The sequence below is a fragment of the Pteropus medius genome, unplaced genomic scaffold (assembly GCF_902729225.1).
Source record: "Pteropus medius unplaced genomic scaffold, Ma_sr-lr_union100, whole genome shotgun sequence".
NCBI classification, from domain to species: Eukaryota; Metazoa; Chordata; class Mammalia; order Chiroptera; family Pteropodidae; genus Pteropus; species Pteropus medius.
This window is the reverse complement of record NW_024348082.1, coordinates 485,258-506,162: the sequence shown is the minus strand read 5'-3', so window position 1 is coordinate 506,162 and position 20,905 is coordinate 485,258. Positions and strand designations below refer to the sequence as shown.

The window sequence follows — 20,905 nt, the reverse complement described above, 5'->3', positions numbered from 1 at the left end:
ATCCGCTCAGGAACAAAATGCACATTTAGTTTTATATAGAAGAAATAGCCTGCAGAGGAGCATATTTTGAAAACGCTGAATGTAGACTGCATTTCTAAAGAGTGAATCTCTGAACAGAAGAGTCAGCCCAGGGCTGAGAATACATAAAGATGCATTTATAATTGAGTAACATCCTCTCTACTTCCTAGGTGTAAACTTGAAGAATCAGAAGCAAAGGGTACCTTGCCTTCTGCCTTTATGCAGTGTGGTCTAGTGCTAGCACCTACCAAGATCTGCTTGAAAGCAAATTAAATGAGTAAATAGCTGCTGTAAGAAGATATTTGTTCTGCTAATACACAAATAGCAAGATCACTACTTGGCATTCAGAGCTTTGATAAAAATGGAGAGAGAGTATGTGTGTGTGTTTACTTGAAGCTTAGAATGAAATTCATGAAATACAATAAGTAATTGACACGGAATGTCAATTGGTTTTTCTATAAAAACTTTGTTACCAGTGTAATGGTATTTGTAGAGATGTTAGTAATGAATGTCAATAAAACGTATTTTTAAAAGTCATACTTTTTTATTACAATAAAACTGTAACAACTATTCGTATATTATTTTTTACTTGAAATGTTATGAATAATATTGGAGGAAATAGCTATTTTAATTTTGTGGTAGTTTTTTATTGACTAATAGTACAATGGGCAAAAATATGTTCACACTTTAAAAAAATATATCATCTTGAATTTTTTTTAAAAAAGGTGGTTCTAAAATTTTAAATAGGTAGTTTGCACTTAAAAACTATGCAACCTTTATAGATAAATAAAAATTTTTTAAAAACTAACAGGTATATAAAAGGTCCTTTATCCAATAAGCAATTAAACAATCTTAATTTCTGTCATGTTGAATTTCTGATCAAGGTGATGTTATAATTCTTTGTTTTGATAGTCCTCTATTCAATAAGGAGAAATGATACATAAAATGTAAAACTGAAAAGAAAATCAAAATTATGCAGCTAAGATAAAAACAAGATAAGAACTCTTTGGAAGAAAAACTGAACACAAATGCAAAGTAATGAGAGGAGCTGAAGCCACAGGACTGCTGAGACATTGGTCTGAAAACAAGTATTGGTGGCTAGTAGTTTTAATTCTTTAGGCAGTATTATGAGCTAAAATCATTCACATGAGACTGAAGACGGGAGCCAGGCTTACTGCTCAAAGGCTGACTCTTCACACTCTATCCACTTCAACACACGAGGAAGCTAAAATCCAACAAGCATGGCTGCTGAGCAATCTGCAGTACTAGTTTGTCAACAAAAATAGAACCACGCTGAAGAAATCTAATGCTAGTGAAGTGAGCCAATAAAGTCAAAGTAAATATGGATGAAAATAATTTCACAATGTAGTCTGAAAAGATTCATAAGATGTCAATGATATAAATGATGAAATAACTTCATTATAAAAAATAATCAGAAATATTTTACATATGTATACATACATACATAGGTTCAAAGCCTCCAATATTTGTCTTATGATAGAAGAAACAATACATGAGAAAACAGTTGTGAATTTTACTTTAAGAGGAAAGAGCAACATGAGTCCTCAAATCAAATGAATTCTGAGGATTGAGCCAATATTACAGAGACAACAGTGCTCACCAATTAATCCATGTGCTTCCCTACGTATTTGATTCCCGTTGATATTAGTTAAGGACATGTGTCTAGTTCTGGTGAATGTATTATAAAAAGGTCTGTGTCACATTTGGGCCAAAGCATACAGTGTGTGTGTGTGTGTGTGTGTGTGTGTGTGTGTGTGTGTGTGTGTGTGTGTGTGAATTCTCTCCCTTCTATGATGTGCTCTCTATATGAGATCATTGGCTAAGGTTCTCAAGCAAGAAACTACTGGGTATTTTTAAGAAAACATATTTCCAAATAAATTATATAGCTGCAATGAGCAAGTCTTTTCAGCTTCAAAGCAATCTGTGGGCCTCCAAAACTGCATCAATAGACAACAAAACCTTTGTATCTCATAAGAATAACTCTCTAAGATTCACCAGAATTGTGATTATGGGTGAGAAAAAGCTTTCTCAAGGACAGAACTAGAGGTCACAGAACAAAGCAAATAAGAGAGTTTCTTCCAGAGAAAAGAATCGAGTGTATGGCTAAGAGAACAGATCAATATATTGTTCACAAAGTGAATAGATTTATGTGATCATTATCTAAATCAAAAGCACAACAGAACCAATATCTTGGAAGCCCTACCTCTGCCTTCTTCCAGTCAGTACTATGCTGACTTCTAATATTATGGATTAACTTTGCCTGTTCTGAATTTTATTCATGGAATCACAGTACATATTCCTTGGATTCAAGTTTAATTTAACACTGTATTTGTGAAATTCATCCATACTGCTGCATACTGTTTATTTTCATTGCTTTGCAGTATTTACTTTTGTGCCTAGACCACTATTTATTTATCCATTCTACTGTTGATTGTCATCGGTGCTCGTCCACGTATCTTGGTGAACATGTTACACAATTCTACTTGGCATATATCTAGAGGTAGAATTGATAGCTATAGAAAATGCTTTTGTTAAGATTTGGTACATAATAACAAACAGTTCTTCGAAGTAGTTATACCAATTTGCACACTCACTAGTAGTGTAGGAAAGCACTACTTCCTCCAAATCTTTTCCAAACTTGACTGTTTTTTTACTTTAGCCATTCTGTCACATATATATTAAAATCTCATTCTATTATTATATTATTATTAACATTTCTATTACAACAATTAACATAAAAATTCAAAGAATTTTACAATGAACATCCATATATCTACCAGTTAAATACTGTAATTAATATCCCACTATACTTTCTTAAAATCACAACCCCTCTATCAATCTCTCTATCCAACCTAAATTTTATTTTTGATACATTTCAAAGAAATTGAGCTCCTTTCACATGTCTATTGACCATCTGACTATCTTCTTTCTCTAATACCCGATTCAAGTCTTTTGCCCACTTTTCTATTGTGTCATCTGTCTTATTCTTGTTTGTAGAAGCTTTTATAAAATATATATTCTTGATATGAAGACTTTTTCAGGTGACTGTATTACAAATATCTTCTTCCAACCTGTGAGTAGCCTTTTCCCATTCTTAATGGTTTTCTCAATAAACAAAAGTGCTTAATATTAATACAGTTCAATTTTCAATTTTTGTTTGTTCATTGTGTTTTTGAGTCCTGTTAATAAATATCTGCCTACCCAAAGCTCATGAAAATGTCCTTTAAGAGTTTTATAATTTTATCTTTCAGATCTAGAACGCTAATCGTTGTTGTTGTTGTTGTTTGGAGCAAAGAATGAAGAGGTATTTTTTTCCATGCCCAATTGATCCTAGAACCATTTATTGAAAATAATATTTTTCTCACATTACTACAATGTTATCTTGTTACAAATTGGATGATGTCATACATGGCAGGCTTATCTTTAAATTCTCTAATCTGTCCTTTTAGTCACTTTGTCTAACCTTACACTAATATATTGTGCTAATTACTGTTACTATTATAACATTTGTAACATTTTTTGTTATAACTGCCTCAATATTGTTCTTCTTTTAGATTGCCTTGGTTATTCTTTGAATTTTCACAAAATTTTAGTATTGGCTTATCAATTTCCACATACACACGCAACAGAAAAACTAAATGTAGAATAAGTATTGGTGAGGATGTGAAAGAGTAAGAACCTTCATATATTGTTGGTGAGAATATAAAATGCTTCAGCCACTATAGAAAACAGTTTGGCAGTGCTACAAAAAATTAGATGTAGAATTACCATATTGTTACCACATGGAGTGATGTGAAATCCAGCATCTCCCTAGTGGCATGGTGGGGTCCTCAGTTCTTCCCTGCCAACTCAATAAAGAATTGCAAGCCAGCAAGATTTACAAAAAGTAAGATTTATTGAAAGTACATTTTTAGAAGGAGACAGGCCATGCCAAGGAAGTCTGCAGCCCCATGGAATTTGGAAGGTAACAAAAAAGTATACTCCAAATATACTCTTTGGGTTACTAGCAAAGAAAGCTGTTAACAGCCTGGAAGTGGGGAGGTCTGCATTATATTAGGGCCATGATGAGAAGTTACAAGGGTGTTCCTAGATGATTGGCACATGAGGTCATTTTGACTGACATTTGGCTGTTACATAACTCTCTGCCTAATACTCAAGTGCTTACCCGGAAGTCAGTCTGTCATAATTAGATTCATGAACTTCCAGCATATGTATGATGTTATAAAGATGTTATAATGAGACTGAGGTTATGGGTAGTTTAGGGTAGTACTTTCTGCACACGCGTTTGTGGCTGGTTTAAGACAGCAGCTTTTATAGCCTTTGTGCCTTAGGATGTAGGGGTAATTTATAACCATAAAATGGGTATTTCTGGAAGGCCCTTAATGGAGGTTTCTGTGGTTATAGAGCTGGGCCTTTGCTCCTGTCACTCATGACTACCTAACTACTTAACAATATGACCTGGCAAAGCCACTACTAAGCGAACTGAAAACAGGTACTCCAAAAATACATATATATGCACAATAGCACTATTAACAATAATTAAAAGATAAAAATAGCCTGAATGTTCATCAATGGATGAATGGTATATACATACAATGAAATACTATTCAGAAATAAAAAGGAATAAAGTACTAGTAAATGTTACAATATGGGTAAAATTCAGAAACGTTATGCTAAATAAAAGAAGCCAGACACAAAAGACCACATATTGTATGATTTCATTTACATGAAATATCCAGAATAGGTAAATCCATAGAGACAGAAAGCAGATTGCTCACTGTCAGGGGCTGAGGGGGAAGGAGAGTGAGGGGGAGCTGCTTAATGGGGATGGAGTTTCCTTTTGGAGTGATGGACATGCTTTAGAACTAGATAGAAGTGGTGGTTGCACAATACTGTGAATATACTAAATGTCACAGAGTTCACTTTAAAATGGCTAATTTTATGTTATGTTAATGTTACCACACTTTTTATTTAATAGGAGAAGAAACAAAGAAACACTAAATAAGGTATTTATTTGTATTGAATTCACTGAATCTCAAAATATGGTATGAGAGAATTCATTACTCTCAAAATACAACAGTGATTAACTCAATCCATGAACATGTATACTTCTTATTTCTGTAAGTCTTTATTTTTTCTAAAGATTATTTGTAGTTTCCAATATGAGTTCCTGTATATCTTTTCTTGATTTTATTTCTAAGTATTTGTGTTTTTTGATGTTATTAAAATACATTTTTAAAAATTTTTTCTTTGTTGATAGTATACAGAAATAAAATTGATTTTTGTATATTGACCTCGCAATCCAGGATTATAATAATAGATTTTTATCCCTATTTCTTTTACAAACAGGCAAATGCTAGAAATGGACTTTTAATGAAATAAAGAAGTATAAATAAAATATTTTAAATGCAATATTCAGTTTTCATATGAGGAAAGTTTTCTCTGCTTTTTAGATTTTCAGTGAAAGAGTAAAAATAAAATCAGTGAAATACTAAAAACTTAATCTTTAGACTCAACAACAAATAGTATGTCATAATTAAATTTAGCACAATGATAATGACATATTAAGTGCTCTACAAGAGAAAAGTTATGAAGTGGATTTCTCTATAATACTAATACTTATTCAAAAATAATGAATCAATTTAATCAGTTATTCAATTTTTCAATCAATATTTGCTGGCTATCTACTCTGAGATAGAAATTAATGTTAGATACTGAGCATAAGCTAGCAACAACATAGAAAATATCTGTGAATGTTTATTTTCATGTTTTTCACCATTGAAATTTTATTCCTACTCTCTGGTAAGTGCTTATAATTGCGTGCTTAGAAATATCAAATATTAAAAAGCTATTGGAAACCATCACACAATATTTTGTAAAAGAAAAATCATTATTGGTATGATATAACAAATATATATATATTTATTGTAGAGAATTTTGAAAAAATAGAAATATGAACAGAAAACCAAACCACTTATATTTTCATGACCTAGAGAAAAACATTCATAATAATATGTAGTTTTATTTCTTATCATGTTTGTTTGTTCTAGCATAAACTTAAAAAAATAAATATCTTTTACTCTTTATTTCACTTAATATTATATAGGGCAATATTCCAATGTTATTGAAGTCTATAGCATAAATATAATTTTAATGGTTGTAGATTAGGCAACTCTATCATCCTAATATATGATCTCATCATCAAATTCACCTTGGGGTTCAAGGTGTCTATTGAAGCTCTAGACAACATAGCTGCATTCCAGATAGTAAAACAGTAATGTATCAGTCAAAAAGGTTTGACCTCTAATTAAAGAGGTCATTTTAAACAGTCTTTCTGGAAATTCCACAAAACTCTTCCATTTACATTTAATTGGCTAGAACAACATTGTTTTGATCACAACTCCTGCCAAAATAAACTACAAACTGTAAGGTTTTTTAGTTGGATACATTGCTGCCTCAAAAATCAAGGTTCTGTTAACGAGAAAGAAAATGGAGAATGGTTATTAGGTGACAACTAGTAGTTTATTCCATTCAGTTAAAACCCACTTCTTCCCAGCCTGGCTTACATTTTCCACCATCTTTTTGGGTAAGTGTAGTAATATGATGGGGTTGTAAACAATGTGGAGAAGTGCTGTGTGCCACTTCTGAACTTTTAAAAAGGAGGACTATCTTTTCCATGGAGAGGGAGAGAGGAAACTTCTAAATACTGGGAATACTCACTTTAGACTACTCCAAGAGTGAGAAGAATAATCTTAACAGAATTATTACATATTTGAGGTTTATATTATTACTTGAACTAACATCAGAGTGACCATACAATTTATCATACAAATAAGGATACTTTTAAAAATAAAAGGGGCACAATTAATTATTATTCTAGTAGAACGACAGAAATAAAACAGGACTGTTATAGGCAAACCAGGCTTATGACTATCCAAACAATTAATATAGTGTTTATAAATGGAAAGAATTAAAAAATAACTATTAGATGTTTGCCGTATGTATTTCTTTACTGCAATATTTATAATTTGGGTATTAGAGCAATTCTCAGAAGAAATCCCTTATAATGTCCATCAGAAAGCATTGCAGTTAAGGTAAGCATAGAATTTGATTAAATAAATAACATTATTAAATTGAGTTATCTAAATCAACAATACAGATTTAATTTTACCTCTCCAAACGTGGTCTACAGACTGCATGAACATTCAAAGGATAATATGTGGCTGTGTGTTTCTGTGTGTATTTTAAAATACCAGTTTCACGTTTCTTATTTAAAAGACTATTTTAATTTCATTGAAATATTTTCATATACATTACTACCTAATTATAGGAGAGATGACTAAGTTAAGCATTACATTTATGAGTTAAGCATTATTTAGCAAAGACAATTTACATTGCTAAAATAAAATAAAGTCAAACCATTTTAAGAACCTATTTTGCTTACTATGTTGCATTGGTTCAAAATACTAATTTTGTATGGAATTCAGATTACAAAAACCTATTAAACATTTAATGCTGATGTATGCTTTTTGAAAGCTTGACTGGTTAGTAAAATTTCTCTAAAATTTGCAGTTCATCTATCAACTATTAAAAACCCATATGTTCTATTTTTATTCTCATTTTAATAACAAGGTGCTGGATTAATAACCATCTGGGGTTAATATTTCCCAGATGTGATTCAGATCGTCAATTGTTCCTAACCGTTAATTCTTTGGAAGCATTTTATATCTTGATTGGGGTTGCTTAAATAGCTTATAACCTCTTTTATAGTCCTTTTATTTCATAGGTAAATATCTTTCCTATCCACCTTTCATCTTGAATTTTGGTGAGAAAATTGTTAATGAGAAAATGAACTGGATTGTCTAAAATACAAAAATGAAAGTAAATTTATAAACTTTTCTACTTGTACTCGAGACCAAAGCTAAATAAGAACACAGCTCAATTTTCAGAACCTTATAGTCTTTTTCTTACAGCTGATTTTGCCCAAAGTTAGTATCACACTATCATTCCAGCTCCAATGAATTGTAAAATACAGCCTCTAACCTAATATCTTATCTAAAATAATGTTTCCTGTATATTTATTTAGCTATTCAACCAACTTTTATTGAATATCTGTGGGTAACTTAAAATACAATCATGGTAATTTGGAGAAAAAATGGTGAGGAATCAAACTGATACAGTGATGATAGAGACTGATATGAAAAAGCTTTAGGAAGTAGAATTAATAGTAATTGGTGATTGGTTGCACAGCATAAGAGTGAGTCAATCATTTAAAATACAAACAATTAAATTTATAAAAATATCTGGTCTATTACATTTCATCTAGGTATGTATTTGACTGATAATCTCTTAGAGTTTCATAAAATAATTTAGTATTTGTATGTGCTTGCAGTGGGCTTCAAAGCTGAATCTTTCATTTATTTATAAAATGGTTTATAAATATTTTGAATGACTCTAAAACAATAAGAACTCTCTGATAAAACCAAAAATCTTATCTTAGATTATATAATATGGGAGTTCATTTCAAAAGCACAACTGGAATCTTCTCTTGGAAGTAGGAAACCAGAACTTAAACCTTTATCATAATGTAAAAAATAAAGAGAATAAATAAAAACTTTTATTTAAATCAAGGGTAACTAACTTAAGGAAACATATAAACCTATACCTTTAAAAAATACATGCTTCTGGGAACACACCATCAAGACTACACATTAAAGAACAGCAGAGATGCTGGAATAATAAATTGTATTATATTATATTAGGTCTTCTGGGAAGCCGAGATATTTGTAACTAAATTTCCAAGAGTTCCTAGGAGTGTCATGGTCTCCTACTCAATCTGCACACCACAGGAAAGCTCTGAAGTCTTCCTTTATTGATTCATAAAGAATAATAGCAATAATGTCATGTAAACCAAAGCATAAAAGCTTGATTAATGTTTTGGATTAAATGGACTTGAAAATAAAGTCAACTTCTACTGATAGTGATTGAAGTTAAGAGAAAGTAAAAGATTCAGAGAGTTAATTGCATAAAAACAGTAGGTTAAAGAAAATTAAGTAAAATTGTAATTTGTGAAACTGCTTAAGCAAAAGTTTCAGCCAATTATATTTCTATGACAGGTGAAAATTTAAAGGAAACACTTTGAAATATGCTAGACCACTTTGTTCTTAACAAGGCTGCCTCTCAGGAGAAACTCTTATCAGAGTCTAACCTTGCTGGAGTTTTATCAGAGCTTAACCTGCTCGAGGGAAGGAAAATACCCAGGTCCAGCCTGCTCTTGCCTCTATGTAGAGGGCAGAAAATACCCAACTCCAGCTCCCTTTAGCTATCCTATTTCACCTAACAGGAGAAAAGAAAACTGAGAAGCACTAGTGAAATTCATAAGTCGGGGGAGGGGGAGTGGTGGGGACAGGCTCACCAAAAGACTGAGACTTAATCATAAGACTACAGAACACTTTCCTTCCCCCAGGATCTTACAACTACATTACTAAAGGCATATTTACCACAGTTCATTTTACCCAGACATCTTGTCTACCTTTCAATAAAAAATTACCATGTGTACTAAAAGGTAAAATCAGTTTGAAGAAGATTGAAGAAGGATCATGTGCCAGAGTCAGATATGGCAGAGATGTTAGAGTTATCAGAACAGGAATTTTAAAAAACTGTGATTAATATGCTAAGGGCTTTCACGGATAAAGTAGACAACATGTAAGAAGAGATGGATAATGCAAGCAGAGGGATGGAAATCCTAAAAAAGAATAATAAAAGAAATGGTAGAGATTAAGAACAATTTAATACAAATGAAGAATGTCTGTGATGGACTCATTAGTAGACTGGGCATGACTGTGGAAAGAATCTCTGAGTTCCAAAATATGACAATAGAAACTATTTAAATATCAGTTTTGAAAATAACTAAAACAATTCATTTTTAACAGAAATTATCATTAAAGTTTGTATTTTCAGAAATCAAACACATACCTGCAGTTTTGAATAATTTCAATGTATTATAAAATGAATCAAAATGCAATACTGAAGTCTGCTACTAGGATAAATTTGTCTTACTATATAAAATATATAAATTATAATAAAATAATCAAAATTATTAGTAATTATTCCATTTGCTATCATAAATACATCTTACCTTTGATTTTTCAACTCTGGACCAATGATATTATGAAATGATGGCCTCTGATTTATGGAATAAAGTAGCTTTCTACTCAGTTTATTTATAATATAGGGCTTTTTTATTATAAAAATCATTAATTTTTGTTTTAAAAATCATTATAAATTAGTAATTAGTATATTTTAATTAAATTTTAATATTTATTTAAATAATTAGTATATGTACACAAAATATATTTATAGTTTTTATTTAGATATGAATAACTTGTATCCTTATTTTCCTAAATATCTCAGAATAAATTTCCTAATATCAAATCCTGTGTTTAAGTGGTAAAATCATATATCTTGTATGATCTTACAGTATTCAAACCCTAATTATCATCAAAGTCACAGTATGCAAAAATATATTTGTAATACGCTATTTAAAACCAATACTTGACATCTAAGAAACACAAAGTTTTCCAAACTCTAAGTGTCATGATTAATATAAAATGCAATCTAATATCTAATAGCACTTCTTTTTCCTATTAACATCCAATATTCTCTTATTTTTTTTTATTAAATTGTACTTCACTGCTGAAAAACAAGTTTGATTTTGAATATTAGTGTGCTTATATCTATGTCCACTATGACTTTGCAACAAGATATGATCTACCATGTATACATTAAAAAAGAGCTTTTAAAACTTAACTATCTTTTAGTTGCTGAAAGAATAAAGTGGAAAAAAATATTTGAGACAAGCAAATCTTTCATTTTCTTGCTCAAAATATTGCTGTAAATAAAAATAAATGGTGAAAATATTTCAGGTGAGTTAACGAACTACTTAAAAATCAAGTTATTTCCATCAACATTAAGCATATGTAATTTTAGGTTGTAAATCAAATAATATCTTACAGAATTATAATGATGATGATGATGATAATGATGAAATGCTATGTTTTAACTGTCGGTTTTATTTAGGTATTTATGCAAGTACCTTTAATAACCAGTATATGGCTACCCAAGCAAGTCATTTATCTTTTTCAATTACAGTAACAAAATAAAAAAGCCACATAGCTATTACATTTTTTAGAAGTATCAAATATAATTATTAAAGCTCAAAAAAAATAAAAGTTTTTAATCATGAAATATTTTTTATATTATGAAAAGTTTTATTTTTCTGATTATTAGCAGTTATATTTTATTAGTCAGAGTCAATATTGAGCCAGAGTAAATATTGACACGTATCCCCTGGTATGTGTCAATGAATGGGGCCCATTCTGTAACAGGTATTAAGGATTTTGATGATCACGTACAACTATAGGCCCTCTTATTGTAACTGTGTTTTCTCTTTCATCTATAATGTTATATATTGGCAAAAAATAAATAGAATAAATAAAAATATCAAAAAGAAAGTAGTAAACATGAAAGTTAATGTTTCAAGAAAATATATATAAATATTTTCCATATATTTTCGGATTACAAGAATAAACTTAGGAGATACATATTTTAAAATTTCTTCTTTTATAAAAAGTTACTGCATGAGCAGTTTCCTTTGTATTTCTTTTTTCTCATTGGCATTAAAATGGCATTACTTCTTAAAAACTAGCTGTTTCCTTCCCAGGAGATTTCCAAAATTAAAACGTCCTTCAGTTTTTCACAGAGTGAAACTTTGTATTATTCAGTTATTAGCTATTCAAAGCAAATAAAGAACCCAGGGCATATGCCTATACTTAATGTTTATGAGAACATTATACTTAATGTTTGTGAGAATAGTGAGGAAGCATTTGCACAGCACTTCCACAGTGCTATGCAAAAATTTCGTTCATGCAGAATTCTTTCATTGATTAGCAAGGAACTCTTAACTACTCTGCTATATAATCATAATTTCATTATCTTAATATAGTATGGTGACAGATAAAGGATGGAAGGGACACTTATGGGATAAAGTTCTTAAGAGTTTTGAATTATGTAGACATATGATTCCTGACATTAGAGAATAAGAGCACAATGTTAAGAATTATCATCCATATTGATGTATTCTTTTCTAAGACCAAGCTTCGACCTCTATACAAATATTATCAATTTCACTCAGTTCTCAATACATCAATTCAGTCATAAGCCATGTAACATCATTTTGGTCAACAATGGACTATATACAACAATAATCCCATAAGATTATAATGGAGCTGAATTTTCTGTATGAAATGGAAGGATATGTAGTTCAGGAGGAATGTTTTCCTCTCTCTTGGGAGCAGTATCTTTGGGGCTTGGCAATAGATTTCCTCTCATTCAAGCACCTCGATTTTGAGTGCACAGATTATATCCTAATTCGTCAGAAACTGACCTGTTTCAGCACAGAGGAGCTTGTACTCCCAGTGCTACATATTCAAAGGACTCTACAGCCTTCCCAGATGTAGCTTAATGGTCTTCAGAGTATATTGTTGTAATTTCTTTGTTGAGAATCTAAAATTGTGTATAAGGACACAGGTCCACAGGAGCTACTTTAACAAGTATTAAGTGCCACTGCCACTTTAATAAGGGCTTTCTGTGGTAGTGCAGAGTCAGAGTGTCCTTGTACTTGACAAAATTTTTGGGTTGTAATGATGTAAAGCATAGACGAGTTTTATTTCTTGTATCAGATCAATGCCAGAGAGAGCTCTTTTTGCCAGATTGAATCAATGGAACAAAAAATAAATTTCCAAAGTCAAAATATTAAGTCAGTTCTACACCCTCTAACATGAATTTTTGTTTTGTTTTGTTTTTATTTAAACTTTTTTTTATAAATACCACAAAGTTCCTTAATTTGATCACTGCTCCAACATGCAATAGCCAAAACCACATTGCCAAAACAATCCCTACGTTCTTTTATCTCTCCATCTTGATTTCTTATTCCTACTGATCCTCAGGCCCTTTCTCTCTACACCTTAGTCATCCAGTATCTCCTGAATATTTCTAGTCGATCTAGGTCACATCTCTGTTCATGGAGCAGCATTGACAGCTTTCATGTCTTATTTCTGATCCCGTAGTAAGGAAACAGGGGGAGGGGTTGTGGGACAGTGTTTATAAAGTCTACAGTAGTGGACAGTAATGTTCTAGTCCTTCACAGTCACTCAACTCTCATCACTGAGAGCAACTTTCAGTCTTAGAAGCTCCATTCTTGGTAAATGCCCTATATAGGTGTACCCTATTTTTTATACCATATGTTACTGTATAATTTCTATGTTTAGATATATTTTGATATACAAATACCATTGTGTTAAAGCTGCCTACAGTATTCAGTACAGTAAGATGCTGTAGAATAGTGTAGCCTAGGAGCAATAGCTTATACCATATAACCTAGGTCTGTAGTAGGCTATACCATCTAGATTTGTGTAAGTATATTCTATGATGTTCACACAATGACAAAATTGCCTAACTACACATATCTCAAAACATATCCCTGCTGTTTAGTGATGCATGACCGTAATGTCATATCACCTATATTTTGAACATCCTTTCCTTATAATTGTTCAAGGCATCTTTCATTTCCAAGGGTCTATATTATTGCCTTAATCAAAAGAAAGCTTCAGTAATTTTTGTTTGTTTGTTTGTTTAAGTGAACCCAGAAAGCTTTTACTTTTACTTACTGGGGCTGAAATATACACTATCTAGATCTATTAAGACATTTAAATACCAAGTCTTCCATAATACGGCTTAGCCTATAATCACAGTCTTATTCCCCACCATATTCCTCCACTCTAGCCACACAAATAAGTCTCAACATTCCAAAACAATGCTTATTTTAGAATTCTGTGCTTTCTCTCAAACCATCCCTTTTGCCATTAAGGTGATTTCTATCCTCTCTTCCAGCCCATATACAATTCCTTCAGAGTTTATAAGAAAGAGCTGATATGTTACATCCTAGTACTAATTTTCCCTGATCAGAATTAATCCCTCCCTTTATTATTCTTTCATAAAACATTATTCAAAATGACCTGGAGATACTGTCTTTGGACTTATCATTATTTAGAATTCTCTTTATACTGCTAGCCTTTTTTAGGGTAGAAGAAAACTGTTTTAAGTACTCTAAAAGAGTACTTGGCACAAAGTGCATAAAGTAGAAGTTTGTTAAACTGAATTCTGGACATCGCTTAAAAGAAAGTATTTTTAATGTTGGTGCAAATAAATTGACAAATAAGCATTTCAGAAAATAAATATAGTTTCTTTTCATGTTTGCAAGACTAAAAAGTCATTTGTTCAAGACTACTCACCTACTTTCTGTATTTGCTAACCAAAAGTGCTTACCTCCTACTCAAATAACAAGTAATGGTTTTGTTCATAGGCACATCATAAATACCTAATCTTGTACCTATATCAGCATGGCGCTACTGGTGGAATGGCTATTTTAAGTAAAATTTAAAAATCTATGGAATCATTTATTAAATCGCTTATATTTTATACAGTATATTATATGATTTCAAAAACATCTTTGTTCAATTCTTTATAAAAATAAAATTTTATTAGTTTTAAAGATCCTAGGAAATGCTTTATTCAGAGAAACGCTAAATATACTTTATATCATAAAAGTGACAAATATGTCATCTAGTTGTCCTTTTTACCCATGACATATTTGTAAAACCAACTGAATTAGTGTCTGAAAAAAAGGCAACTTTAGTTAAAATGGCCATTCAAATTAGCATGGCTCAATAAACCTGAGAATCTGAAAAAAATATACAATTTCAAATAGATATAATTACAAATTTAATATGTAGAAATAAATGCTGGTTTAAATGTTATAAACTGATTAACAGCTTCCACAGATTTTAAATAACTTAACTGGTATTGATATCCAAATGAATTTTATTCTTGCAAAATTTAGCAGCATTTTTTTCAAAGTTCTTCATTCTTACCGATTATTTCCTCCCTTGTTTTAATCTATAAGCATTAAGTAAAACTTCAGTTTTTGTCAGTAATCCATCCTCTTCATTGAAAGGGAAATTTAAGTTGTATATTAGCTTTAATACTTACTTATAGGATATATCTGTCATAAAATATGTTCATGTGCTCCCATTTTCAAGTATTCCTACTGCTGACCCTTGCCATTTATGCATCGTTATTTGGGAGATAGTCTAAAACTAATATAGCCTATTCCAATAGTGATATTCCAAGGTATGAGTATTCAATTTAATTTTTAAAGTCTAAATCTATGTGTTAATTTTCCCTCAGTAGTTACATATTGGTCATTGGCCTTCATTTTTATATGGTAGAATCTCAGAAGAAATAAAAAGCACCTAGCTGTGAAATGACCACCAGTAAGTGTCAAGAATGGAATATGTTTGGCTTAGAATTCTGCTGTACTACCTCCTAGCTCTATGAACTTATAAAATTTATTTAATGTACCTGAGTCTCAATTTTCACATCTTTTAATAGGGATGAAATTATACTTGATTATAGGACTACGTAATGTGCTTTGAACAAAACCTAACATATGGTAAATGCTCAATAAATTTTAACCATCTTTTTCTTTTCCACCTTATTCTACTCTATTTCTTTTCTATTCTCTCCCACTTCGTTCTCTCTTTCCTCTTGCTAATCCTTGGCTGGTATCCAAAATGTACACTCTGTCTAGCAATTTATTTATCAAGGAGATAAAATAAATCTAAATCAATTACATAAATATCGCACATAAGTAATTGACCTTTCATGAAGTTTCCAATATTCCTTTCAGCAGTGCCACGATAAAGCTACAGGCCTTAAAGTGAGAAATAGCTTATTTTGAATTAAAGACCATCACTCACTATACGGCTATTATGAAAATAAAATGTAAAATTATTAGTGCAGTGTCTGGCAAATAGAATACTATGACATAAAAATCACTTTTTAGACAATTTGCCTGAAGCAGAAGTAGTAAAAAAAATTCCAGAAGTAGTAAAAAAAAATCTCCATTTCATAACACCTACGATAAAATCATCACAAGAATGATAGCAATAAGTTTATCGGTAACTCTATAAATCCTGGTGTGTCTTGATTACCAGTTTCCTCTGAAATGCTGCCTGATCAAGCCAAACACAATCATTAGAGCAGGGATATCACTCTTGACTCTTACATGATTCTTTGGCTATGACTATATAAAGACAGTGATAACATGATCTCTACTGTTTTTGTCTGTTTTTCAGAAAAGGGAAAACTAGGGCTTGTAAATTATTTGTAAGTTCTCATAAGTTACTCTGTATACTAAGAAAAAGAGATGTATTATATTATAAAAGTGTCTAGGAAAAAAGTTTCATTCACTTCTTGAAAGTTACTGATTAACATGACATGTTTAATACAATCAATGAATATGGGTATTTATTCATTTTAATAAAAATAAGATAGTAAAACTTAAAGCATAATCTTAGTTTAAGAGGTGTATTTCTCACCAATGATTTGATAAGAGCTCTCTGAGAATACAATGAAAATTAATGAAAAAATAAAATCAGTCTATAAAACAAACGAATCTAAAAAAAAATCCTGATAAACAAAGACAGGAAGATTTAACTTCTCATAAGAATTTTTAGATGAAAATACATGTTTAATAAATAACTTTATATAAAAGGTCAAATTCCAACAGCAATATTTGACTAATCTTAAAAAAATAAAATCAGGGTCAACTTCTTTCAGATTTAAATTTGCAGATGTAATGAAAGAGGTATGTAAAAATATCAATTAAGAATATGGTGAATAAGAAAAATATATTTTCTAAGAAAATAAAGAAAAGCCAACCTAGCTGTATCTGAAAACAATTGACTACTTCCATTACTGAAGATTTTGTTCAAATAGACAAAAACTAAAGTAAAAAGCTTCACATATCATCCTTTTATTTTAACTTGAAAAAAAAACAGCAACATAATGTAATGTGAAAATTATGAGAAATATATTAAAACACATAAAAAGTAAAGTATACATCCTTATAAGCCTTATAAGCCTTTCAAAAGCAACTACTTCCAGCTAAAAGTAAAACCTAATCATAATGTATCTTTTGGCCAACTTCAAAAAACACATACTGCTTTAGTAGACTCATATTGTCTAATAAAAACCAAATCATTGATATCTGTAAAATCTGCTTATGATAACTTAAAATTTGTTTATGCACAAATATTCACTGGTTACCAAATTTAATGATATATACAGAAAAGTGTCTTGAATATACACATGGAAATTTATTTCTAAAGAAAATATTTATATGAGAAATATTCTAATATTACTATATACACTGTATTAAAGAACAAATACTAATTTAGAAGAAAGCAAAGATGTTGTACGTATTATTCTCATTTATTGCCAGTTCATATTATTCTCATTTATTGCCAATTCTAATTGTATTTAATCTTTTCTATGGAATTTTAAGTTATATACTAAAACGCATACGACATAATGTTAAAAATCTACCTTTTCTTCAACTACTATAGCAGACCCTAAACACCTAACGAGGATGACAATTTCAAAAAGATATTCAAACTTACCCCATTTAATGGATATGTTTTCCATCCTAGCTCTCCCAGCACAGTCGTTGTATCAAGCAACACAACTGGAATTAAATAAATTTAAAAAGTTGCATAAATACCTCAATAGATGCAAAAATATATCAAAGTTGCTTAATCATTAATATCAACTATCCTTACTATTATTCATTGCTTTATTTTAATAAGTTGCATTATTTACTTTAAATTATTTCTATGTACTATTAAATTAATATATAATAATATTGAGTAATGATAAAATACATGAGGTGGTTATAAGTTAATTATAAAGTATGTAATTTGTGTTTAACAATGCTAAATGAAGTAGATAATTGAATAACAGAATTAACATAGTTATTTTTAATAGCTGTCTTCAAAAACTGATGAAATAACTACCTTTGCTTCCCTACCCATCTTTCATACATGGTCTTTTTATAACACATTAAAGAAAGAAAAACTGTATTAAAGCGGGCCTCTCTATTTTCTTTCTGTTATTAAATGGCCTTATATACGATTGGCAAAATATGAAAACAATTCATTTTGAATAAATGTAGTATCTTTAAAGCATAGATTACATTGTTACTATATGTTCTAGGTAGTAAACTTACTACTAAAGAAGGCAAAAACAAAAATAAAAACCATGCATCTTTTTTCCTGACCAAAAGCAACTCATAATCTGGTGGAAAAGGCAGACATGTGAACAAATAATCAGAACATATTCTGTTAAATTCTAAAATAGAAGACTAAATAATAGCCTAGCAATTAAGTTATAAGTCTGGTAGAGCAGATCTGGGAAGATTTCACAAAGGAGATACAATTTGAGCTGGGCTAGGATGAGCGGGATCTTCAATCAGATGTGACAAGAAACATTTTTTTTTTTCTTTCAGAATACCTTCTGTAAGGTAATTGAGCTAAGACTAGATCCATTCTCAATCACTAGAGTGGGAACTACGAGTGAGAATTAATTGGGGAAAAATAGGATAGAAATGAAGCTAGAAAGTGAGTGATATCAAATGGAGAAAATATTTTATTGTTTCCAGCAGGTAAATGCATAGGGACCATGATGCAGCAGATCTTTATTTTTAAATACTATCTCTGAGTCTCCCAGATACCAGGAAGCTATGGACCACACTCTGTAAAACAATGCCTTGTATCTCATTATGAGTTTTAGTCTTCATCTAGTTAGGAAAGTGGGGGTTTTTATTTGTAGTTTAAAAAAATGCCATTGGGAGTATGTTATTTGTCATCTGCTTTTTAGTGTCTACTGTAAGCCTTCTATGATTTTTCTTATTTGAATCGCCGTGATGCAGTTGATGGATTTTAAAATATGAAACCATGCTTACATTTCTGGGATAAACTCTATTCAGTGCAGTACTGTTAAAATCTATTTACTAAACATACATTTGTAAAACTGAGCTATAATTCTTTAATTAATTTTTATTGTGGAAAATTCTCAAATATATTTTAACGCGTAGAGAAAACAATACAATGGATGCTCATGTACTCATCACTCGGCTTCAATAATTACCAACTTATGGCCAATCTTATGTCAACTATACATGTTTACCTACTCTCCTACTGCAAGATTTCTTTGAAGAAAATTCCAGTAATCATATCATTTCATCTGTAGAATTCAAGTATATATTTCTAACATAAAAATTCCTATAGTTTCATTTACTCCATATTAACATAACTACAACATCTTAATACATTACTATAAATAGTATTCCCTTAATGTCATCAAATATATAGGTAGTGTTGAATATTCCTATTGCCTCAACCTACTTTAACAGAAAGTCACTATCTAAATAAGTGCTATACATTACCGTGAGTTGACATTCTTCTATAAGTGTTTTTTAATCTATAGAGCCCCCCTCTTATCTTTTTTTAGTTAGATTTACTGAGGTATGATATACTTTCAGTAAAATTCACCCATTTTAAACATACATTTCTATGAATTGTGACAAACTCCTACATCCATGTAACCACCTTTATGACCAAGCTATAGAATATTTCCATCACTCCCAAAATTTTCCTTTGTGATCCTTAAAAGTGAATCCCTTCCTCATCCATCCTCTGGAAATTACTAATCTGATTCCTGTCCCAACAGCATGTAGCCTGGTTTCTTTTACGGCAGCGTAATACATTTGAGATTCATCTGTGTTGTTGTATATGTCAATAGTAAGTTCCTTTTTATTGCTGAAAAGTATTCTACTGTATGGAATTCCATAGTTGATGGACACAGCTATTTTCAATTGGAGCATTATATATAAAGCAACTACAAACTTTCATTTACAGATTTTTATAGGAAGCTACTCTTTCATTTCTCTATGATAAATAGGAATTACTATGTTATACAGGGAAAGTTTAATTTTTTTATAAAACTGTCAAACTATATTCCAAAATGACTATGAAATTTTACATTCCCATTAGCAGAATGTATGATTTTCCAATTGCTCCATATCCTCACCAGGACCAGGTATTGTCCTGTTATTTTTAAGGCATTCTAACAGGTGTGCAATAGGACCTCCTTGTTTTAATATTGTTTCCCTAAATGACTGACTAGCCACCTATCTTTTTCACTACTTGAAATCAGATTTAATGAATAAAACTAGATTGTTTTGCCTTACATTGTAGATTTTCCTAATAATGAATATCATTGATCACTGCTCTCCATTCCCTGTATTTTCTTTAAATTGATAGGTATATTTAGTGGTTTGATCAGATTCAGGTTCCATTTATTTTCATATTTCTTATGATTATTTCTTTGGTGGTATTTTATAGTCTTTATACTAGAAAACATCCACTAACGTGATGTCAAAAGGATTCGGGAACCAAAGTGCATAGGCTTCAACTGGCCCCATACAATTTGATCATACACAAGGTTAATGACTGTAAGAGATTGAAATGCATCAAATATGCTTAAACCCACAATTCATAATAATAAAATAAAATTGCTGATAACTTTTGAAGCATACTAGAAAGCCATTCTTTAAAAAATACTGGTAAACCTTAAAAGAATAAAACATTTATTTTGTTCTTTCTATATGAACTTATTCTGAATAAAGAAATAGTTAATGAAAGAACATTTCTCTTTTTGAAATATTTCATCTAATAAATGAAGAAATTATTGAAATAGGCTAGAACATGTTCTACTCCTAATGAATTAACATATTTAGATAAAAAAGTTTCCAACGGCTGCCAACATCCATCACAAAAAGATAATAGGAGACATACAGGGCTAGACCTTTTTGAAAGGCGTTCTTTATAGTTTCGTATACTTCATA

At 30.6% G+C, this 20,905-nt stretch overlaps 1 protein-coding gene across 1 annotated transcript in view; it reads right to left on the bottom strand.

Moving 5' to 3' along the window:
* EPHA6 (EPH receptor A6) overlaps window positions 1-20,905 on the bottom strand; it is a 790,812-nt gene that overhangs the window by 713,743 nt on the left and 56,164 nt on the right. Inside the window, 1 exon segment of the mRNA XM_039879096.1 lies at window positions 17,622-17,686. Coding sequence (XP_039735030.1) covers window positions 17,622-17,686 — 65 coding nt within the window.